The sequence below is a fragment of the Monodon monoceros genome, unplaced genomic scaffold (assembly GCF_005190385.1).
Source record: "Monodon monoceros isolate NGI ecotype Baffin Bay Population unplaced genomic scaffold, NGI_Narwhal_1 Super_Scaffold_18, whole genome shotgun sequence".
Classification (NCBI taxonomy): Eukaryota; Metazoa; Chordata; class Mammalia; order Artiodactyla; family Monodontidae; genus Monodon; species Monodon monoceros.
The window spans coordinates 179,609,461-179,632,452 of NW_021703774.1; the positions used below are offsets into that span (position 1 = coordinate 179,609,461).

At 52.5% G+C, this 22,992-nt stretch overlaps 1 protein-coding gene across 1 annotated transcript in view; it reads left to right on the forward strand.

Moving 5' to 3' along the window:
- Positions 1 to 5,883: 5,883 nt before the first annotated feature.
- Positions 5,884 to 22,992, forward strand: part of MMEL1 (membrane metalloendopeptidase like 1) — a 31,302-nt gene continuing 14,193 nt past the window's right edge. The window contains 6 exon segments of the mRNA XM_029230285.1: positions 5,884 to 6,037; positions 19,691 to 19,768; positions 20,475 to 20,534; positions 21,546 to 21,623; positions 21,626 to 21,706; positions 21,883 to 21,963. Of these exon segments, the coding sequence (XP_029086118.1) occupies positions 5,884 to 6,037; positions 19,691 to 19,768; positions 20,475 to 20,534; positions 21,546 to 21,623; positions 21,626 to 21,706; positions 21,883 to 21,963 (532 nt within the window).

Here is a 22,992-nt window from a genome sequence, read left to right on the forward strand (position 1 = left end):
TTTCTTTCGATTCTTTTCCATTATAGTTTATTACAAGATAGTGACTACAGTTCCCTTCCAAGTTCTTTTTTGAAGAATGCATGATCTCAACCAAATGAAAGCCACAAACCAATTTCGTTTAGAGATTTCCAGTTCAGAAACCGTAAATGAAATACCAACAAACCTGAATCCAACAGCACGTTAAAAGAATAACACACCACAAGCAACGTACACGGGAATGCAAGGATGGTTCACAATTGGGAAAGGTGTTCATATAGTTTATCACAGAAATAGACCTAAGGAGAAAGTAAGTCCCATGACCCTTCCTGGGTCTGTAGCGGGGGCACGGGTCATGTGTGGTAAGTCCACTCCAACATGTCATCTCCCTGTGCCATTGGGTTCCTTCCTCTGTGGCACACAAGGGAGGTTCTGGCATCTCAGCTTCATTAGCTACAGACCACCATTAAGTCCAGATAGAGTCACTACCCGCAGCTGCCATGAGGCAACACACAAATTCAGAATCTTTGGCAGGTGCACCCATATGAATGGAGCCAACCCAGCCCAGTGCTGGGCTCCCTCCACTGTGGTCTGACACCCCTAGACCCAATCCCCACACATAATCTTCAGGTTTCTCAGTGTCAATTAATTATATCTTGAAATTCTTTGGGTGGATACGCTATTTCCTTCTGGGAAAGATGTACTTTCCCCCACCCTGAGCGTGCTGAGACTGGACCCTACTTATGGGTCTGGGGTCAACAGGGGCTGGGGGGTTGAGTAGAATGAGGATCCTCTTTCTAGGCACCTGATCCACGTGAGGTTCTCGCAGGGTTTATAGTGAAGAAGGGCTCGGGCTTCCCTGGTGGCGCAGTGGTTGAGAGTCCGCCTGCCGATGCGGGGGACACGGGTTCGTGCCCCGGTCCGGGAAGATCCCACATGCCGCGGAGCAATTGGGCCAGTGAGCCACAACTACTGAACCTGCGCGTCTGGAGCCTGTGCTCAGCAACAGGAGAGGCCGCAACAGTGAGAGGCCCGCGCACCTTGATGAAGAGTGGCCCCCACTCGCCGCAACTAGAGAAAGCCCTCGCACAGAAACGAAGACCCAACACAGCCAAAAATAAATAAATATAGTGAAGAAGGGCTCATCTCCTCAGACCCTGGAGGGGCTCAGAGGACCCTGGGGGTTCAAGGTTCTCAGCTTCATCTGAGCCCAACCAGACATCCCAGTCCTCATTTCAGGGTCCCGTTCCTTCCCAGTCAATGCCGGAACTTCCTCGTAAGAAACTTGGTGAGGCTGTGAAGGCACCAACACTGCTGGGATTGTACTACTCACAGGATCAAATGCTGTGTTTGCCTTTCAGCCACATCAGCGCTGTGCTGCTGAGAAATGAGAGACTCTTAGGGCTGTGGCTGGAGCTGAGGGCAGACCTGAGCTCGCGAGTGTCCAGGACACCAGGGACCTCGGCTGCTGTCATTCCGTCAACAGAGGGGGCAGCCCTCAGCTCCCGAGGCCCAGATTCAGCTGTCACATCACAGCCGAGCTCGGTGGCAGCTCGGTCACTCCCAAAGCCACCATGTGCCACGAGTCACATCTCCCACGGCCTCAGGCCCAAGGACACAACTAGGCCAGTCCCCAAACCCCATCTCTGGAGGCACCTCCTGGGGCCACTCCTAGTGCCAATTTATGTGTCATCAGGGTCCACTCAGGAGACAAAAACCACACCCAGGATTCAAATAGCGAGAATTTAATATAAAGAACAGTTAGTTACAGGGGTAAAATAACTCTAGGGTCACGGAAGTAGCAGCCGAGCTCCAAGACAGGAAACCCCGCCCTCGGCACGGGCCCCTCCCGCCCCCAGGTGTTTCCCAACCACGCTGTTGGGCCAGGCACTGCATGCACATCTGTCTTCTCTGACTCCGTGGCAAACCTTGTAGGGGAGGGGACCAGAGTTCCAGCTATTGGGACTGCGTTGGGCACTCAGTGACGGAGCCCTGGGGCACAGTCAGACCGCCCTGGCCCCTTCCCTTCTGCCCAGGAGGCCCAAGGCCTGGCCTCAGGACGCAGCAAGCAGGGAGGGGGTGCGGGGCCTCCCAGAGGCCCGGCTCTCATCCCAGCTCTCCAACTGCCTCAAAACTATTTAACCTCTTCCGGCCTGGAGGTCTTCTCCAAGCGGGGCACCTCGTGCCTGCCTGCCGCGTGGATGGGCAGGGCCAGGAGAGGTCCGGTTCCCGTCGTGCTGAGGCCCAGAAACACGCCTGCCAGGGGATGCTGGGCTTCCTGCAGAGGACAGGACCTACCCCAGACCACCCAGCCCGAGAGCGTGGGGCAGGGAAGGACTGGACCGAGCAGTAGAGGGCAGGCGTCTTCAGGGTCTGAGGGTGGCCCCAGGAGCAGAGGCTACTCCCCGCCTGCCGTGGTCCCAGGGCTGATGAGGGAAGGGATGCCCACCACCTGCCATCATGGGGGGCTGCCTTCTTGGACCCCAGAGCTGACGCTGGGCCTCAGACCTCCACATCCCGCATCTACTGCCTGAGAGACAGGGAGGGGTGGGCAGGGAGCCCGCACTGACCCCTGAGCTCACCTAGGAGAAAAGACTAAAACCCACCTGATGGAGGTATCCTGAGCAGCCGGGTCGCTGTCTGTCTAGGGACCTGGCTGGGGCTGGGAGTCTGTAGCTCCTTGGCCTGTGGACTCCCCCGCCCCGCTTCCCAGCTTCTCTTGGAAGGGAGCCAGCACTGCTAGGCTTGGCACCCCCCAGAACCTGCCGGCCTCAGCGCAGTGCCTGCTAGGAGGCCAGGCCAGGACCCCAGGCTCCTTGCTCCCTCAAAGCTTCTATCTTTCACTGATGGAGCTACAGACGGGGAGGACCCAGAACGGGGCAGTGTGGGTGGGAAAGCGCAGCTGAGCTCCTGAGACCAGCCAGCCTCTGCATCCAAGCAGCCTCTGGCAGGGATGGGGGCCGCTCTGGCTGCACTGCATCGAGCGTAGGTCCCCAGGGCCGTCACACTCTGGGAAGGAGTCTCTAGCTGGCAGGCTGGACCCTGACCCACCTCTGGCTCCCAGGAAGGGCAGCTGCAGCTTCTCAGTCCCCTGACCTTGACCTCATCCCCATTCAGGCCAGCAGCCCAGACAGCTTCCAGGCCAGGCTGCCAGCCCCTCGCTCTGCTGGGTTCGGGGGAGTGGAGGGCTGCCAGGGCAGCCGGGGGCTGAGGAGAGCCTTGCCTGGGGGTCGGGATGGGTTCTGGATCTGAGCCCCGGAAGCGCTGCCCTCCTCCCAGGGAGGGGCAAACCTAAGAGGCCATCTGAACGTGGACTGGAATATTCCAACGAGGCCCAGTGCGGGCCTTCTGGTGAGGGGTGGCATGAGCGGCTGTGTACCCTCAGACCCTGGCTCTGTGGCCTGGTCCCTGGCCTTGGACACCCTTACAGAGTCCCAGGGGCCTGGGCGGATCCCTCCGTCCGTGGGATTCTGAAACGGAGGCAGAACCATGCTGATGACCGAGTTGGGCCCAAAGAAGGGACATCTGGGTCCTGACTGGGGCCCACTCCACACACAGCCCCCCAACCCGGCCCCCAGCCCTGGGCCAGGGGCGCCCGCCTAACGCTCTGAAGCACTGGGGTGCCTCTGCGAAGCCCGGAGGGCCCCTCCTGTCCCCCAGCCGGGCCACCTGCCTCCTAGGGGTTAGGGTCTGAGCCTTGAGACCCCCCCAGGGGCGGAGAGGCAGCCGAGCCCCACACCAGCTGAATGTGGGTGTCTCTGGGTGAGGACCACCCCCATCATGATAAGCAGGGACGCCTCCTCCCCTGACACCCCGGCAAGACCCCCAGAACGCACCAGCCTCACTGGAGATGGAAGGGAAAGGACCCCGCGGCCCGCGTGCTTCTCTGGTTCCGACCTCTCTCGGGCAAGGCGGGCAGGGCGAGGAGAGGGGTCTGGCCTTCCTTCCCAGGAGCCGTGCGGCCCCTTCGGACTCCGAAGGGAGGGAGGAAGGAGGGCCGGGAGGCGGGGTCCTCAGCCTCCGGGGGGCGCCGCTCAGCAGGGAGCCTCGTGCCCCTCCCCCCACACCAAGCCCTGATGGAACCTGCCAGCTGTGAGCAGGGGGCGTCCAGGCCTCCAGAGAACCCATGACCGCATCACAAAGGAGGCCCGGAAGGAGCCACACCCCTGGGAGCCCTTCCGACCCAGCCTTCCGAGACCTGCCTGTGGGTAGCGGCCTTTCTGAGTGACCCGCAGGTGAGCCGGGCCAGCTTTCCTGGGCGGTGCGGCGGGGGGAACACTCTCCAAGTGCCGGCCCATTTCCCAGGCCGTGGGGCAGGCAGCCCAGCACCCCGGAAGTCAGCAGGACAGAGTGAAGTGAATTAACTGAGTGATGAGCGGACTGTAGTTCTGATCAGAGAAAGAAGACGCTAGTGACCCCAGAGCCACAAGTGCCAGGCGAGGCTCGGACCCGGCCATTCATTCATTCGACAGTTGTCGATGGATGACTCCAAGGTCGTGGGCACCCGTCTAGGTCCTGGGGACCAGGCAGAAGAGGCCCCCTGCCCCCGGCACTGACGTTCCCAAGGGGGCGGTGGGCAACAGAAATAGAAATAAGGGCCGTAGAGGCTAAGCCGTAGGCAAGGTGGTGAAGCAGGTCAGGTCTGGGGGCAGGTGGACCCGGAGAAGGTCTAGCTGAGGTGACCTTGAGCATATGGACTTCCGGGGGCGAGGGGCTCAGGTGGGGGTCCGGGGTGGGGAGTGCAGAGACAGGTGATGGGGCCCGAGGGGGCTCCTGAGATCAGAGCGGGCCTGGCTTCTCCTCTCTGGTTGGGTCACGTGACAGGTGATGCCAGAGGTTGAGAGACCCAACCCCCCCACCCCCCAGCAGGTGAGAACAGCTAACCCAGCCCTGGGCAATCTCCAGGCTGCGCGGGCGGGTGGGGCAGGGTCTGTCCTCTGTCCTGGGGCGGGGCTGGGCTCCCAACGACCCCGACCCCGACGTCAGGAGTGTGAGCTTGTGTGAGGACTGAAGCTCGGCAGAGCAGCCAGCTCTCCCCCGGGGCCCGGGCACGTTTCTGGGTCAGGGCTCTGTGTGCCAGCAACAGCGGCATGCACACGTACACCCAGGAGCACGTGCAGCCCTTGGTCCGCTGTCCCCACCTGACAGGAGCAGCACACCCTGTCCTGCACACAGCAGGAGCCCTGGGTGTCTTCCACCGCTGCTCACCGCCCGGCTGTCACCGCCCGGCTGGCTGGAGAAGGCGTCCCTTCTGTAGTGACAGGGTGGGGAGACGGCGGGAACTGCGCGCCAGCCAGGTGACTCCTGGAGCTGCCCTGCCGGGGCCCGTCGTGGCCTGCGTAGTCACCGCTGCATAGGTTCCAGTCATTCTCGCCTCCCCCTTGCCCCTTGGGCTCCAGGCAGGAAGAGTGGGCAGGGAGCCCAGTGGCCCAAGCCACCTCCCAGAGCATGTCCCTGATGCACCCAGGCCCACAGCTTCTCAGCACAAGAACCCCAGGCAGGCTCCACTGCAGAAGCCTCTTGACAAGCCTGGGAGCTGGGCCTCTGGGTCCTGCGTGTCCACCACAAGCTGTGAGCAGAGCTGCCCGGACCAGCCCCGGCCAGAGAACAAGCTTGGAGGGGACTCCCTCCAGAAGGGACGGCCACCAGGGCCAGCAGGCCAGTCCTGCCCCACCCCCGGCACTCGGACACTGGCCCGGGGGGGAGAGAGAGAGGAAAGCCCTCAGGCACAGGCCGGCTGTGACCTTGGGATGGAGAGAGGTGCTGAGCATCCGCCAGCCTCAGGCAGGGCCTCGGGAGCTCCACGCCCGTCCTCCGGGCCCTGGCGCCCCAGGCTGGGTGGATGCCGCCCCTGGCCTCGGTCTTGGGGCTTCTCAGCTGTGCACTTTCCCCATCTAGAGACTTGCAATGAGGAAGCCCGAGAGCCCGGTGGGGATGGTGGAGATCGCAGGCCGCGCAGGGCAGGAGCACCGAGGCTTCCTGGAGGGAGGGCTGCTGCTACTGCTGCTGCTGGTGACAGGTGCCCTGGTCGCCCTGGGCCTCCTCTACGCCGACAGAAGAGGTGAGTGAGGGCGCCCTCCCCTCGGGCCCGCCACCGACACACTGCTCACCGCCTCTTCCCCACGCGGCCTCGGCAACGTCTGCGTGCCCGCCCACCTGGATAAGCCAGCCATCGAGCGGGCAGGTGGGGTCTGCTCCGGGCACCAGGGGCTGCCTGGCTGTGCTGCAGCCTGGAGAGAAGGGGCACTGACCTGCGGGGGCCGGGGCCCTTCCAGAAGGCTCTGCCCAGGCGCCGGCCAGCACAAGGCTGGTTCTGCCGGCTCTGGGCTGGCGGGCCCCTACGGGACTCCCGAGATGCGGCAGAGCGGTTCCCCACGCCACATCTGCGCGGCCCCCTCCCCTCCCCTGCCGCACAGGGCGCTGCAGTTCCCGGCCTGCCCAGCAGCAGGAGCCCGCGCTCCAGCGCTGGGGACCCGCGGCACAGCATCCCTCCAGCCAGCGGGGCTCGCCTGCCGCCTCCCGGGCAGCCATCCTGCAGAGAACCTGCTGGGATCCTCCTCGCGGCCTCCTGAAGGCCTGGGTCCCTGGGGCCTTGTGGCTTCCCAGGCTCTGCTTTTTGCACAGTGATGGGTGGGGGCCAGGCCGGGGTCCTAGGGAGATGGGGATGCCAGGGCCACCCTGCAGGAACACCCCCACTCACAGTCCCTCCCCCGGCTCACCAAGGCCAACGTGGAGGAGCCTGGACTGTTCCCCCCTTGCGTCGGGAAGCACTGCGGGGGCGGGGGGAGGTGCTCGCCTGCCTGCACCTGGGCACCAGGTGGCCTGGGTCAAATCCTAGAGGCACCTTACTCCCAGCAGGCACAGCCTTGGGCACAGCTGGGAGGTGCAGTTGGTTCCTCCTGCAGGTGGGTGGGTGGACGGGTGGGCTCAGGACTCAGGAGGATCTGCAGAAGCCCTCCCCACGGCCCCAACAGTAGCAGCCCAGGCTTTGTTACTAGAATATTCCCTCACTGGCCAGAGCCACCTGCGCTGTGGTGGGACCATCCATCCACCACTGGGCAAGGCTGTTTCTGAGAACCAGACGTGGGTGCTGCCTACAGATGTGGTGGGCGGCCCCTGCCCAGGGCTGCTCCCACCTGACCAGGTGCCTGGCCGGACCCTGCCAGCCGCTGCCGTCTCTGGCCCCTCCGGGTCTCCTGGCAGGGTCGATGGACACTTCATCTCCATGGGCACGGGCCGTGGGGAGGGACCACTCACTGCTCGGAGAGCCCTGGAGAGCCCAGACCCCAGGGAACCTCTGTTCGGGACTACTGGGCTGCAAACACCTGGTTGAGAGGCTCCCAGGGGAAAGGGCTGACCCCCCCACCCCCCCCACTCCTCATCTAGGTAGTACCAGCCTGACAGCAGGGACCCTCCCTGCCCAGCCTGCCTCCTCCTCATGGTCCCCTAAATACAAGTGGGGTCTCTGCCAGGGCCCCTCAGGCAGGACTCTGTGCCCCTACCCCCCGAAATGACGCAAGCCGATCTCGGCCTCAGGTCCTGATGGAGCCCGTGGAAGAGTTTAAATGCTGCATTATTATTTATTTCTAAAGACTTTCTCATCCACTATGGTTTTGTGGGGTTTTTTCATTGATTTATGAGTTATTTAGAAATCTCTCTTTTTAAAATTTCTAGATGCTTGGAGACTTTTTCTTAGTTACCTTTTTAAATTGGTTTCTAATTTAATTGCATTCTTGTCAGCAACCGTGGTTTACGTGATACTGATTCTTTGGTATTTGCTGAGGCTTGCTTTAGGGCCAACACACGGTCAGTTTTATAAATAATCCACGTGTGCACGTGCAGTACACACAATCTCCCTTAAGTGGAAGTGGAGATACAGACAGAGGTTTAGATGCATCCATCAGGTCAATCAAATCGTCTGTATGTTTGTTTTTTTCCATTTTCTTGACCTTTCAGTTATTGAAAGATGTGTGTGTGCTAAAACCTTGCCCTAGAGAACTATCAGTCTTCTTTGTAGTTACGCCAAGTATTAATTTGTGTATTTCAAGGTTAAACTATGGGAATTCCCTGGCTGTCCAGTGGTTAGGACTCTGTGCTCTCACTGCCGAGGACGCCGCCAAAAAAAAAAAAAGCCACATTATTATGTGGATTCAAATTCAGAATCAGTGTATCTTCACTCTGTATGATTACGTAGCGCCCCTTTCTATCTTAACTGTGCCTTTTGCCTTAATATGTTTTGTTTTAAATTCTGTTTTGTCTGATAATAATTAGCATTTGTTCTCTACTTTTTCCATCCTTTTTCTTTGAGACTTTGTCTCTTTAGCTTTAGGTGTGTCTTTTGGAACCGTGTACAGCTGGGTTTTGTCTCCATCTTGTACCTGGAGGATTTAGTCTATGTGTATTCACACAGAAATGTACGATTTTTTTCTGTTGTGTTCTTCTGTGTTTCTGATGCTTTCTCTTTCCTTGCCTTCTTTTGGATTGATCTGTTATTTTTCACTCTGTTTTCCTGCAACTATCTTGAAAGTTTTATATTTCTAATCCTTTTAATGGTTACCTTAGTTTTTTGTTTTAATATTTATTTCAAATGTTATAGATAAACCTTTTTCAGAAAATTGAGTGTTTTTTTAATAAAACTTTGAGTGGGAAATACAATCCTACACCCACAATCCTGCCTCCTGGAATTCTGCTCCTCAGAAAGAGCCATATTCATTGTCTAGTGCAGAGGTCTGCAAACTATGGCCTGTGGGCCAAATCTGGCCCACTGCCTGTTTTTGTAAATAAAGCTTTATTGGAACACAGCTGTGTCTCCTCACTTATGTATTGTCCGTGGATGTTTTCAGGCTACAAGCGCTAAGTTGAATAGGTGAGACAGAGTCTGTATATGGCTCACAAAGGCTAAAACATATATTGTCTGGCCTTTTACAGAAAAATATTGCCAACCCCTGGACTGGAGTGTCTAAGCCTCATCTTTGGGCCCTTCTCTCTTTATTGTCAGTGTTAGATCACAGGGAGGCATCGTAAGGTTGTGGTTAATACCCAGACTCCTGAATCTGACAGCCTGGTTGGGCTTGCCAGCCCCCCAGATCCCAGCTATGTGACCTTGGAAGGTTTTCTTCACACCTCTGTGCCTCAGTTACCTTATCTGTAAAATGGAACATAACATAAAGGCTTACTGGAGGGTTCAATGATTTAATACATCAATAACACTTAGAAAAATGTCATGCTATTTATGATCAGATTTAATAATAAAATATTAGATTTGTCATTGATTCCCTATCCATATTGTTATTGACATCCCGAATGGGCGACAGATTTAGTTCCTTAAGCCACCTAGGCTTCCACTGTCCCAGTATAGGTACATCATTGCTTTTGGATAAATCCATATGCATCATTACAATAGTTCTACTGAGTATTTTTCACAGCTGAGCTATGAAGAATAGTTGGATTACATTTCCTTTCCTTGTTATTATTTTGTTTTCTTATCATTAATAGTTACCTTGTTTAAGGAGTTTCATTTCTCTCCTACCTCTCTCTCTCTCTCTCTCTCTCTCTCTCTCTCTCTCTCTCTCTCTCTCTCCTCTCTCTCTCTCTGACTCTATATACATATCTGTGGGATGGTTTGATATTATCCCACAGTATTGGGGTGCCCTGTTCAGGTTTTGTTCATTCTTTTACTCTTTGTGATACAGTTTGAAGAGTTTGACCCTAATTAGTCTTCAGTTCCACTGGTTCTTTCCTCAGCTGTATCCAGTGTGTTGGTCAGCCAGTCAAAGGAATTCTTCATCTCTAATAACATGCTTTTTCTTTCTGATATTTCCATTTCCCTCTTTTTTATAGTTTCCATCTCTTTGTTGAAATTTCTTGTCTGTTCATGCATGTTATCCACCTTTTCCATTAGATGGAAACATATTAACATATTAACCATAGTTATTTTGCAGTCCTTCTCTGGTAATGCCAATATCTGAGCTATCTCTGAGTCTAGTTCTATTGATTAGTTTATCTCATGGCAGTGGATTGTTTTTCCTTGCCTCTGTGTGTGTGTGTGTGTGTGTGTGAGATACATTTTTACTGAAGGCTAAACATCCAGCAAAAGAGCAGAGACTGAGGTAAACAGCATTTGCACCAGAGACAAGCACAGTTGTTCTGTCTGTTAGTGTGAGAGATTGAATCCATCCAGTCAGGAGTCAGGTGATTCGGGGTTTTGTTTTCACTTTTGTCACCCTCGGTGCCCCACACACTTCACCTTTCTCTGGCTGTGAGCAATGATTACCTGTGCTTAGAGAAATGGGCCTGGGGGGGCCAGAGGTTCCCCATTGTTCCTGCTCCAGCCTCAGCTCTCAGCAGTCCCTGGATGTGTGCAACACAGAGGGGTTCTGCCTCTGCCCCTCCACAGATGGTAGGTTGCCCTTGCTTTTTAGTGCTTGGCTCATGCTGGGGTGGGGGATCTCTGGTGTCCTGGCCCCATCTCCGTCTTGGAGTGGGGGTGTCTCAGTATCCCTGCCCCGATCCCCATGTCCATCAAACTTTGCCTCATGCCTGAGTCCCCTGCCCCTCTCCTAGTGGCAGCAGACCTCAGCTTGATGTCAGTCTAGGATCCTGGGCCCACAGGGGTCTCCTGTGCCTCTCCCATGAGCAGAGGATTTTTATATCTGACTCTCCTCTGGGCCAGTAGGTTTTCATCGGGTCCATGGGAGTGAGAGGGTTTACTATGCTCCCCTCAGTGGTTTAAAGCTCTTGCTTCCTACAAGAGGAGGGTCCTACAAGCAGGAGACGCCTCATGCTGGCACCTCAGCAGAAGCAGATAACCTCCTGCATGCCTGTGCCACTGAGGGGGACTCTCTGGTCTTCTGAGACCTGCCCCAATTTTTCTCATTGGCACCTGGTAAGGATCCATGGAAATAACTGGTGAATGAATGCAAAATCCCCCTGTGTTGGGGCTTTCCTGGTAGCGCAGTGGTTGGGAGTCCGCCTGCCAATGCAGGGGACACGGGTTCGTGCCCCGGTCCGGGAGGATCCCACATACCGCGGAGCGGCTGGGCCCGTGAGCCATGGCCGCTGAGCCTGCGCGTCCGGAGCCTGTGCTCCGCAATGGGAGAGGCCACAACAGTGAGAGGCCCTCGTACCGCAAAAAAAAAAAAACAACCCTGTGTTGAGGATCCAGCTGTTCCACACTGACAAGCTAACTCGCACTTGGCCTTCAAGAATTCATTAAAATGTTAGCTGATTTCTTCTTACCCACTTGTGTGGTGACTGCTCTTACTCCTAGGTCCTGTCAGAGTTCTCAGTTCTGCTTGGTGGGACGTGTCACTCTGTTTTCCTGGTCACCCTCTTACCTCAGGTCCTAGATGAGCTCCAGAAAAGCTGTGATTTCTGTAGACTATCTGGATTTTTCCTGTTGTTAGAAAGGGAATGATACTCTAGTTGGCTTTTGATGCTGTAAGCGGAAAGCAGAAGTAATATACCTTAAATTTTATATGCGTATTTAACTTATAGTATTCAGCTAGTCAATATCTTCATATTTCTTCCAAACAATACAAGCGTTTAGAACAGTTTAAGTCGTCCTCCACCCTGATCACATGTTATTGTGGGTAAGTCTGTGGTTTCTATCTTATTTTTTATTTACTACACACAGGCAACATTCTCTAATATACTCAATTTAATTTCGATTTTCCCAAGTTCTTATCAGTTTCTTTTTTTTTTTTTAATTTACTTTTGGCTGCGTTGGGTCTTCGTTGCTGTGTGTGGGCTTTCTCTAGCTGCGGCTAGACTTCTTCGTCGTGGTGCGTGGACTTCTCATTGCAGTGGCTTCTCTTGTTTCAGAACTCGGGCTCTACACGCAGAGGCTTCAGTAGTTGTGGCACATGGGCTCAGTAGTTGTGGCTCACGGACTCTAGAGCGCAGGCTGAGTAGTTGTGGCGCATGTGCTTAGTTGCTCCACAGCATGTGGGATCTTTCGGGACAAGGGGTCAAACCCATGTCCCCTGCATTGGCAGGAGGATTCTTAACCACTGCGCCACCAGGGAAGTCCCTTATCAGTTTCTTTGCTCATCATTCTTCCTACTTCTGAGGTAGCCCTTATGAAATCATTTACCTTCTTTCTGAAGTACATGCTTTTGGAGACTCCCACACAAAGTGTGTCCGTGGACCAGTGGTGTTGGCCTCACCTGAGAGCTCGTTAGAAATTCAGAAACTCAGGGCCCATCTCAGGCCTACTGGATTAGGACCTGCGTTTAATCCCCAGGTAACTCATCTGCACTAAAGTTTGGGAAACACTGCTTAGGACACAGCATTTGTTGATCTTGCTTGACAATCAGAGTAACCTGGGGCAATTGTTAAAAATCCACACCTTGGACCCTGTCTCCATCTGCTTGGGCCCCGGTAACAAAATACCATAAGTCGGGGTGACTTAGCAACAGAAATCTATTTTCCCCTAGTTCTGGAGCCCAGAAGTCCAACATCACGGTAGCAGCCAATTCAGTTCCTGGTGAGGACTCTCTTCTTGACTTACAGACAGCCACCTTCTCACTGTGTCCTCATGTGGTGGACAGAGCAAGTTCTGGTGTCTCTTCCTCTTCTTATAAGACACCAGCCCTACTGGATCAGGGCCCCACGCTTATGACCTTATTTAACCTTCTTCGCCTCCTCACAGGTGCCAACGCCAAATGCAATCACATTAGGGGTTAGGACTCCAACAGAGGAATGGTGGGTGGCAGGGAGAAGATACAAAAGTTTAGTCCATAACAGGACTCAACCTAGGCAGAACCAGGAAATCTTACAGGGTAAGACCCCCGAATCTGTACTGTAACCAGCATGTGAGGCCTTTCTTGTGATCAGGCAGATTTGGGGAGCACAGCTTTAAAATACTCTTTCAACTGTAAACCTTCATTTTTGTTTACTTGAAAATGACTTTATTTGGTAGTCATCCTTCAGTGATAGTTTAACTGGTTACACAAATCTGGGCTTAGTTACGTTCTCAATATCTTGAAGATTTAGTTTTGCTGTCTCTGACTTCCGTTGCTGCTGTTCAGAAATTTGGTTCAACCTAATTGGCCTTCTTGTCAGATGAACTCTTTCCCCTCTGAGCTGTTTTCTCCCTGCTACTGTGCATTTTTACCATGAGGTGTCTAACTATGAAGCTCTTTTTATTTATTCTGCTTTGCATCTGTTGTGATTCTTGAATCCGAGCACTAATGACATTTATTAATTTTGGAAACTTGTAGCCACTGTCTTTTTAATATTGTGTCTCCCACATTATCTTTATTTTCTCCTAAAATTATGATTACATATGCACTCAATTTTTCTCACTCTATCTTCCATATCTTTTAGAGAAAAGTTTCCATCTCTTTGATTTTGCCCCACATTCTGGGCAAATTCTTTAGAACTACATTCAAATTCACTAAATCTCTCTTCAGCTCTGTTGTATCTGCCACTTAACCCATCCATTTTGGATTTTTTCTTAAAAAAATTATTTTCAACAATTTCATGTTTTTTATTTCTGGAGTTTCCAAGTGATTCTTTTACAAATTGATTTTTTCAATTTTTTCTTTGCCCTTGTTTTTAATTTTTATTTCTTTCAATGATTCAAACATACATGGGTTATTTCTGCATCAGCTAGCCACTGCTGCCTAACAAATCACCCCAGTACTCAGGGGCTTAAAACAACACTTATTTATCATGACACACATCCATCAGTAGGCTGCAGGGCTCAGCTGATGTAGGTCAGCCTCAGCTGGGGCAGCTGTTCCATGAATTTCATCCTCCTACAAGAACCAGCAAGCATGTCCCTCTCCATACAGAAGCTCATCGGGACAAGTGGAAACGCACTTAGGGCCTAGGCTCAGAGCTGGGGTACATTATTTCCACCTCATTCTATTACCAAAGCCATAGGGGCAAACCCACAGTGAAGAGAGGGAGGAAATATTCTCTGCCCCTTCAGGGGAAGCAACTACAATGGCATGTGCAAAGGCACAGATACAGAGAGACATTGAGGTTTGGGGCCTGTGATGCCAGCTTCCACATGTTATGGGTCAGATAATCCCAAACTATGAATCCTCGGGGTTCTAGTCCTGCTGTTTGCTGTTTCTCACTCATGGAATCTGGTCTTTTCATAAACCTCAGTCCATGTTCACATTGGCTTTATCTGCGAGAAGCCTTTGTTACTTGGGCTAAGTTTCCCTCCAGACAATATGTGTGTTTGTTTCCATCAGGCACCTAGGAATGCTACCAGCCTAAATTTAATTTCTCAGCTTGTGGTTTCCTTGACCACAGGGTCATGTAAGCTCACACCCCACACCTGCATGACAACCAGCCTGTGATGATACATTCTCCAGGGAGGACGGTTATTTTCCACCCAATAAAGTTCTTTGTATCCCTCTTTTGTTAGGTAGGGAGAGACAGAGACAGGAAGAGGAGAGAGACAGAAAGAGGAAACAAATTATTCACATCAAGGCCAACCTTTAGGAGAACAGATCTTTCAAAGGAAATGTCAGGTTTGTTTTTTTTTTAATGTAGAGAGTCTATGTGAAAATAATTGGCATATTACAGAAGTTATTCAAGCAAATATAAAAAAGAACAAGAGTAGACACATGTCAACTGGGCACAAGGAAGTCTACTCCCTTCTGGAATCATGAAGGGGGGAAATATCCCTGTTTGGGGTCTGTTTGCTGTGTGTCCTGTTGATCCTATTTTAGCATTAGAGGAAGACTTCATTTCTATTCTGCTTTTGTGTCAAAGGCCTTGCTATTTGCCTCTTCTCTTGCTCAGAAGAACAGATTTTGAATGAGAATATGGGTGCTGGAAGTCCAACCTCCACCAGTCGCTAGTGACTGGCCGTGGGTGCATCACCCCACATGCCTGTCAGTTTTCTCATCAGAAAAATGGAGGTGGTGACCCTCCCTCACAAATGAGGTGGTGTAAGTTAAAGGCAAAGTGCACAAACATGGTGATCTCATCTCACTCAGTTTTGGAAATGTTTTCTCAAGAGCCCACTGCATCCTCAGGAAACTCTTGAGCTGTAGCATCAGATGAACTTACCCCAGGAATTTCCCCCAACCAGAAGGTTACGGCAGCCCGTGCTGGGAATACAGTGGAGGAAATGGGAGGGGGACATAAGCATGGAGAAGGCATGAACTTACCTCCCCAGTGTTGGGTGTTTGTTCTGGTTTCGTCTGACTAGACTGGAAGCAGATCAATCAGATGCACTGTTTGGGTTCCCACAATGCTTCATTCACCCTGTTTACCCTGCGCTCCCCTTTCTGGTCCTGGTCATTATTCCTTCCCACCAACCTGGACTCCCAACTGGTTACCTGCTCTTTCTGTGGGAAGACTTTCTTTAGTTATTTGTTGTAGTGAGTGTTGTGTACTGGAGACAAATTCTATCAGCTTTTGCCTGAAATGTCTTTATTTCACTTTCACTTTTTAACTATATTTTTGCTGGATATAGAATTCTAAGTTGGTAGTTAGTTTGTTTTCTTCAAGCATCCATTCAAGAGTTTGTTCCATCGTCTTCTGACCACCACTGTTTGTGATGAGAAGCCAGCTGTCACTCTTCTTGTACCTCCCATGAATTAATGTCTTTTTTCTCCTCTGACTGTTTTTATGAATATCTCATTCTCTGTAGTTCTCAGCAGTTTGACTTGATGCTGCTGCGTGCGTGGTTTTCTTTGTATTCATCCTGCTTGGGATATACTGCCCTTCTTGGATCTATAGGCTTATGTCTTTCATCAATTTTGAAAAATTATTAGCCATTATCTCTTCAAAGATTGCTGACTCATACCATTCTCCTGTGGGGCTCTAGCTACATGGATGTTAAGCTATTTAATATGGTTCCACAGATCTCAGATCCTCTGCTCATGTTGTTTCAAAGTAATTTTTCTAAATTTCTTTTTCTTTTTCTTTTTCTTTTTTTGGCCATGCCACACGGCATGTGTCAGTTCCCTGACCAGGGATTAAACCCAGGCCCCTTGCATTGGAAGAAGCATGGAGTCTTAACCACTGGACAACCAGGGAAGTCCAACTTTTCTAAATTTTAAAACAGCTTTAGATTTACAGAATTATTGCAAAGAGAGTACACAATTCCCATATACTTCATACCACATCTTATATCACATAAATGTGATACATCTGTCACAAGTAATGAACCAATGTTTATATATTACTATTAACCCAGTCCATGCTTTATTCATATTTCCTCAGTTTTCCCCTCATGTCCTTTTCTGTCCCAGGACCCCATATGATTTAGTTGGCAAATCTCCTTGGACTCTTGGCTGTGATGGTTTCTCAGCCTTCCCTTGATTTTTATGATCTTGACAGTTTTTAGGAGGACTGGCCAGGTATTTTGTAGAATGTCTCTCATTTGTCTGATGTTCAGACTGGGGTGATGTTTTGGGGAGGAAGCCTACAGACCAAGGGGACATAATTTCAGTGACTTACCATGTTGATGTCAACCTTGATCACATGGCTTGAGGTAGTGTTTGTCAGCTTTTTCCACTGTATAGGTACCTTTGTCGCCTCTCTTTCCACACTGTCCTCTTTGGAAGGAAGGCAACACATGCAGCCCAAACTTAAGGGGTGGGGAGTTACACTACACATCCTTAGAAATGGAGTATCTATATAATCTATTTGGAATTCTTCTGTTTGGAAGACTTTTCTGTTCCACCACCACCCCCATTTTTTATTTATTCAACAATTTAAAAAACAATTTGTCAGTACTTTAATGAAGTCTCACTTGTCGATTTTTCCTTTCATGGATCATGCTATTTGTGTCGTATTTTAAAAGTCGTCACCAAACCCAAAGTCATGTAGGTTTTCTCCTTCAAGAAGTTTTACGGTTGTGTATATTATATTTATGTCTGTGGCTTATTTTTAGTTAGTTTTTGTGTAAGGCATAAGGCCTGTGTCTAATTTTTTTTGGTTTGTTTTTGTATCTGAATGTCCAATTTTCCTTTTGGAGCATTTATTGAATGGCTATACTTTCTCCATCAAATTGCCTTTGCTCCTCTGTCAAAGGTTAGTTGACTGTATTTGTGTGGGTCCATTTCTGGGCTCTCTGTTCTGTTGCATTGATCTATTTGTCTCTTCTTTTGCCAATACTATGCCATCTTGATTACTTGTAGCCTTATCGTAAGTCTTGAAATCAAGTCATGTGTCTCTCCAACTTCATTCTTCTTCATTGTTGTTGTCTGTTCTAGCTACTTGAGCCTTTCCATACAAACTTCAGAATCAGTTGGTCAATAAATACAAAATAGCTTGCTGGGATTTTGATTGGAATTATTTTGAATCTGTAGATCAAGTTAAGAAGAATCAACATCTTAATAATGCTGTCTTCCAGTCCGTGAACACGGAATATTTTTCCATTTCTTTACATATTTTATTTTTTTCATCAGTGTTTTATAGTTTTCCACATATAGGTCCTGTACGTATTTTGTTAGATTTATACTTAACTTTTTCATTTTTTAGGTGCTATTGTAAGTGGTATTGCTTTGAAATTTTCAAATTCCAGTTGTTCATTGCTAATATATAAGAAAGCAATTTGTATATTAATCTTGTATCCTGCCACCTACTATCGTCTCTTATTAGTTCCAGGAGTTTTTTGTTGTTGTTGTTTTGTTTTGTTTTGCTTGATTCTTTGGGATTTTCTACATAGATGACCATGTCATCTGCAAATAGAGTTTTATTACTTCCTTTCCGGTCTGTGTTACCTATATTTCCTTTTCTTGTCATATTGAACCAGCAGGACCTCTCATGTGATGTTGGATAGGAGAGATGAGAGAGGACAGTGCTGCCTGTCCCCAGGCTTAGGGGAAATCACCCAGTCTCTCACTGTTAACTACCATGTCAGCTCTGGGTGTTTTTTAGATGTTTTTCTCTGTTCGGTTTTTTCATCTTTTTCCTTTGTGCTTCAGGTTGGATCATTGATACTGACCTATATATGCTGACACTAATACTTTCTTTTGCAGTATTCAGTGTGTTTTTAAACCTAAAAAATGAATTCCTCACTCTATTACATTTCCATTTAGTTCTTTTTTAGAATTCCCATTTATCTGGTAAAATTCACCATCTATCTACATATTTTTCCGTCTTTTGTACAAGACCCTTTATCTTAATTATCATGATGATTTTAAAGACTTTGTCTGCTAACTCTGACATCTGGTCACCAACGAATCCACTTTGAACTGTTTTGGGGTTTTCTTCTTGGTCATGGGTCACATTTGCCTGTTTCCTCATGAAGGAGGATTTCTCCCAGCTTTCCTGCCCTGGCCCTGCCTTCACCTTCATCACCGCCATGCATTATGGGAGGCCCCAGAGCAGGAACCAGAGCCTTGTGTGACAGGGGCTCCTTGGAACCCGGATCCCTCCCTCCAGCCCACGGGCAGGAGCAAAGGGCTTGTTAAAAATCCCCCCATTCCATGCCCCTCCCGGAGGAGGCCTGCCCCAGTTGCAGGTGAAATAGCCACAGTCTGCTTAGACTTTCTGCAGCCTAATCGGAAGCAAAGACCCCTTTGCCCACCATCTCTTTGGCCACAGCTCAGATGCCGAGTCCACTCTTCCACCGAGGGCGTGGCCCTTGTCCAGAGGCTCTGGGTTGCTGAGACTGGCAGATGCCCGTGGGGCAAACAGACATAGCACCCACTGAGCACTGCATTTCTGTTTCTGATCCATGGGACCGTCCATGGTTTGCCTCAATCTATGCATCACTTTTCTCCTTTTCCACTGGACTGGGGGCCCCTTAACGACAGGGCCCATGTGGGACTCAGATCTGAATCTCCAGAGCCCAGCACCAGGGCTTGTTGATAATATTAGCAAATGTTGGATTCATGGATGAACAAATGGATGGGTGGAAAGAGCAGCCACTAACAGGTGGAGGAGAAACACCTCTCCCCACCTCCCCTACCCCCCAGATCACACATCTCATAAACACTCCCTCCAATGGCCAGGCCCCCAGGGGACACCCAGCACATTCAGGGCCTCCTACACCCTCTGTGGTCTCAGGGGCTGGGCTGAACCGGCTGAACTTGCCCACAGCCCTGACCTGAATGAGGCCCTGTTCCCTCCTGCCCACCTCTCCGTGGGTCTCCCTGGTAGGGAAGGTGGCCGTGCCTTGTGGGCTCTTTCCCTGGACCTGACCCCCTTCCCTGCACTCACGCCCCCTTCCTGCACCCCCTCCAGGCCGATGCTGACCAGGCAGTGCCCGCACCCCTACGTGGTGGACAAATGAGGGAGGGCAGCTTTGCACTTTCAGCTGCCTGCACAGGTGGAGGGACTGGAGCTGAGGCCAGTGGGTCAGGAAGATTCCCCCCTGAGGACATCCTTTCCCCCTTAAAGGGCTTATCGTCCCTGTCTTGGTAGACCCCAGGAGCTGCCCACCCTCGCTTGGGTGAGGCCCATGACCCCGCGGTAGAGGAGGATGTCAGAGGGCACTTCTTAGGGGAAGAGGTCCTGCCTCAGGACCCCTCTGGGTCCGGCAGCTGCGGCCCCAGGGCCGGTGGGCCTCCCCCTCTGCTCAGATTTGAGCTCTGCTGGAGCCCCTGTGTCTTGGTGTGCCTGGTGACCAGCCCTCACTACAGCAGGAAGGGGCCACAGCCCTACACAAGGAATCCCCAGAGCCCCCAGGACCCCCTCCACAGGAGAATGCCCGTGCTGCCCCAGGTCGGCCCCAAGGCACCCGGGAAGCGGTGGCAGCAGGAGAGCTGAGTTCTGTGTTTCTCCCCAGGGAAGCAGCTGCCACTCTTTACTAGCCGGCTCGGCTTCTCAAAGGAAGAGAAGACCATTGTAAAGCGAACACCCCGAGGTAGTCCCATCTTCCTTCCCAGCACGACCCGAGCAGGGGGGTGCTAGGAAATGGCACCCCGCATGGGCAGGCTGGGTTCCACTGCAGGCCCGGGGTGTGCGGCAAGACAGGGGGCCCTGCCCAGGGCACCAGGGTCCCGTGGGAAGAAAGGGCAGTGGCAGGGATGCAGCCGTGAGCACCTGCTGGATGCAGAATGCTTCCTGGGCGCCTGGGAACCAGCAGTTTCAGGGAGCGGCTCCTGAGGTTCTGCAGCTGCACATTGATACAACCAGCAGGTGAGGGGGTGGGGGGTTGGGAGAGAGTAAGGGCGTGCAGGGACGGGGCAGCACAGGCAGGCTGTCTGGAGGAGGTGACGCCTGATGGGTGAGCGCTGGCTGGGCCGACAGGCAGGAGGGCAGAATGGCCAGTTTCAGCCCTAAGCTGTGGGGATCACAGGGTGTAAAGGGGCTCCCGGGTCACTGCAGGGGTCAAGCCAGAATGAGCTTACCCTCACTTAAGGCCCCAGGACTGGGCCACCCAGGGAGGATGCAGGCTGCCCTCCAGATGCCCTCAGGGCCCAGGCTGGACCACCCATGGGGGTGGGGGTGGCCAAGGTTTAACCCTGCCGGCCCCATCCCTTCCCCCCCCACCTGTGCCCCGCCCACCCTGCCAGCCCCACCGGCACCGACAGTCCTCGCCAAGTGCTCACACTACTCCTTGCCCGCAGACGTCCAAAAGCCCAGGGACACAAGCGAAACCTGCACCACCCCTGGCTGCGTGATGGCAGGTAAGCCCCCCTTCCCTCCGAGCCTTCCACAGCCCTGCCAGGGGGCTCGGGGGCCCCCCGTGATGCTGGCACAGGCGCTGCTCGAGGCCACGGGGAGCCACCGCACTCCCGAGATGCGGCATTGGGCTGGTGGGCAGACCCTGGATGTGCCTGGGGGCAGGGACTCTACTGCGGGTGTCTCACCTCCCCTGCCCCCCAGGAAGCTGCTCCCCTGCCTGCAGAGGCCCCCGTGACCACAGTGAAGCTGGCACAGGGACCCCAGGCGCTCTTTTTTGCACTTACAGAAAGAAGGTCCCACACACACACACACACTCTCTCAAGTTTTCTCCCAGGAATTTGTCTTAAAATTGGGCGCCACGTGCCGTTACTTGCAGATAAAACACAGTGAAAATGGTATGAAGAAGCACTAGTGTAAAACCTCAGAAATGTGATTTTTCTGCCCACGTTGGGGTAGTGGATGGGCTCCTGTGGGGCTGCCCCCTGCGAGGTCCCAGCCAAGTGGAACAGAAGGCTAGGGAGGGTCCTGGGTTGGGGTCCAGCCTGGCCACCTCTGCTGAAAGCATCCTGCCGGGAACCTGGGGGCCCCACTGTCCGTGCCACATGGGGTTCTGGGAGCAAACCCATCTGCTCCAACAGAAAACAAACCCCTATGGTGGGCGAGAGCCACCCTCCCCCACGGACGCACGGACCGGTGAGGGGGCCCCAGGGCAGGGCCAGTGCTGAGCGCTCGCGGTGAGCCGGGCGGGCTTGGCCAACACCTGGCCATCTGTGTGACCCAGGCGTCCCGGATTCGCAGATGTGTGAGCGGAGGATCAGAGAGGTCACGGGGTCCAAGCTCACGTGGCTGATAAGTGGGGTCCTTAAAACTGGAGGCCCTGCTGCTGACCTCCCTGAGGTCCCAGGCTGACTAACGCTTCTGAGGGCACAGGGCCGTGATTGAATACCCGACAGCCCATCGGGCTGTCCACACCGGATCTCCCCTCTTCCTCTGTACCCCCTGGGGACGAGCAGCCGCCAGGATCCTCCAGAACATGGACCCGTCCAAGGAGCCCTGTGACGACTTCTACCAGTACGCGTGCGGGGGCTGGCTGCGCGCCACGTGACCCCCGAGACCAGCTCGCGATACAGCGTCTTCGACATCCTCCGGGATGAGCTGGAGATCATTCTCAAAGGTGAGCGTGGCCTCCACCCAAGGAGTGGGGACAGCCCGTCGGGTCAGTGGGCACAGGGGAGAGGGAGTCCCCTGGGATAAGGGCCTCCTCTGGGTGTGGCAGGGACACGGGCACCTTTGACCTGCCCTCCCCAGCAGCCTCCTCAGGCCTCTGTCCGGTTTCTCCTCTGCCCACAGGGGTGCTGGAGAATTCTACCACCAAGGATCGGCCAGCTGTACAGAAGGCCAAGATGCTGTACCGCTCCTGCATGAACGAGAGTGAGTGGCCGAAGGAGCTGCCCTGCCAGGACCCCGTTCCAGGACCCCATGGCCCTGAGACAGAGCACGGTGGAGTGGGCGCCTCTCCAAAGTCATGCCGGTGGGAGCTGTGTGCTCCCCCTGGCTGGCCACCGGGCCCAGGTGCCCTACGGGGTCCAGGCTGACTGCCAGCTGCCCGAGACTGGCTCACACCCTGACCCCAGCCACCCACACTGTGCCCAGGGAAAATGCACACGCACACGCGTGTGTGTGTGCGCGTGCCTGTGTGTGGTTTGAAGGAAACATTATTCAGGACACTTGGTAAAGATAGTAAAAGGCAGACTCTTCAGGGCCATCTCAGTAGGTGCAGGCATCACCGCAGTGGGGTCTAGCAAGAGGGGAAGGAGATTGGGCTCCACTCCAAATACAGCGAGGGCAGGCAGGTGAGGGTTTATAGCCGAGGGGCAGGAGGGGTCAGTGAATGGAAGATTTTACTAACAGGAAACATGGGGGGGGGCGTGTCGGGCAAAACTAACCTAATGGGATTCTTGCTGAAGGCAGGCCAGGAAGTCAGACATCACCTGGGGGACAGTGAGGGGCGAGGACTGCGGTCAGCTACCGAGAGGGATCAGATATTCAAGGGGCAGGGGGACTTCTGGTTAAAACGACCACGCAGAGTTCTTGCTAAAACTGGATTTTACCAGGAGGTGCGGTGATGGGCCCAGCAGAAGCTGCAGGAGCCTGACTGAAGGCAGAATCGAGAGAAAATCTTACTCTGTGCGTCTGTGTGTCTGTGTGTGTGTGTGTCTGTGTGTATGTATGTGTTTTGTGTGTATATGTGTGTACACGTATATGTGTATTATGTCTATATGTGTGTGTTTGGGTATATATATATGTCTGTATGCCTGTATGTGTGTGTGTATGTCCATGTGTGTATATGTGTGTCTGTGTATGCGTTTTGTATGTGTGTGTACATATATGTGTATATGGGTATTATGTCTATGTGTATGTCTGTGTGTCTGTGCTTGTGTGTATGCATGTGTGTATGTG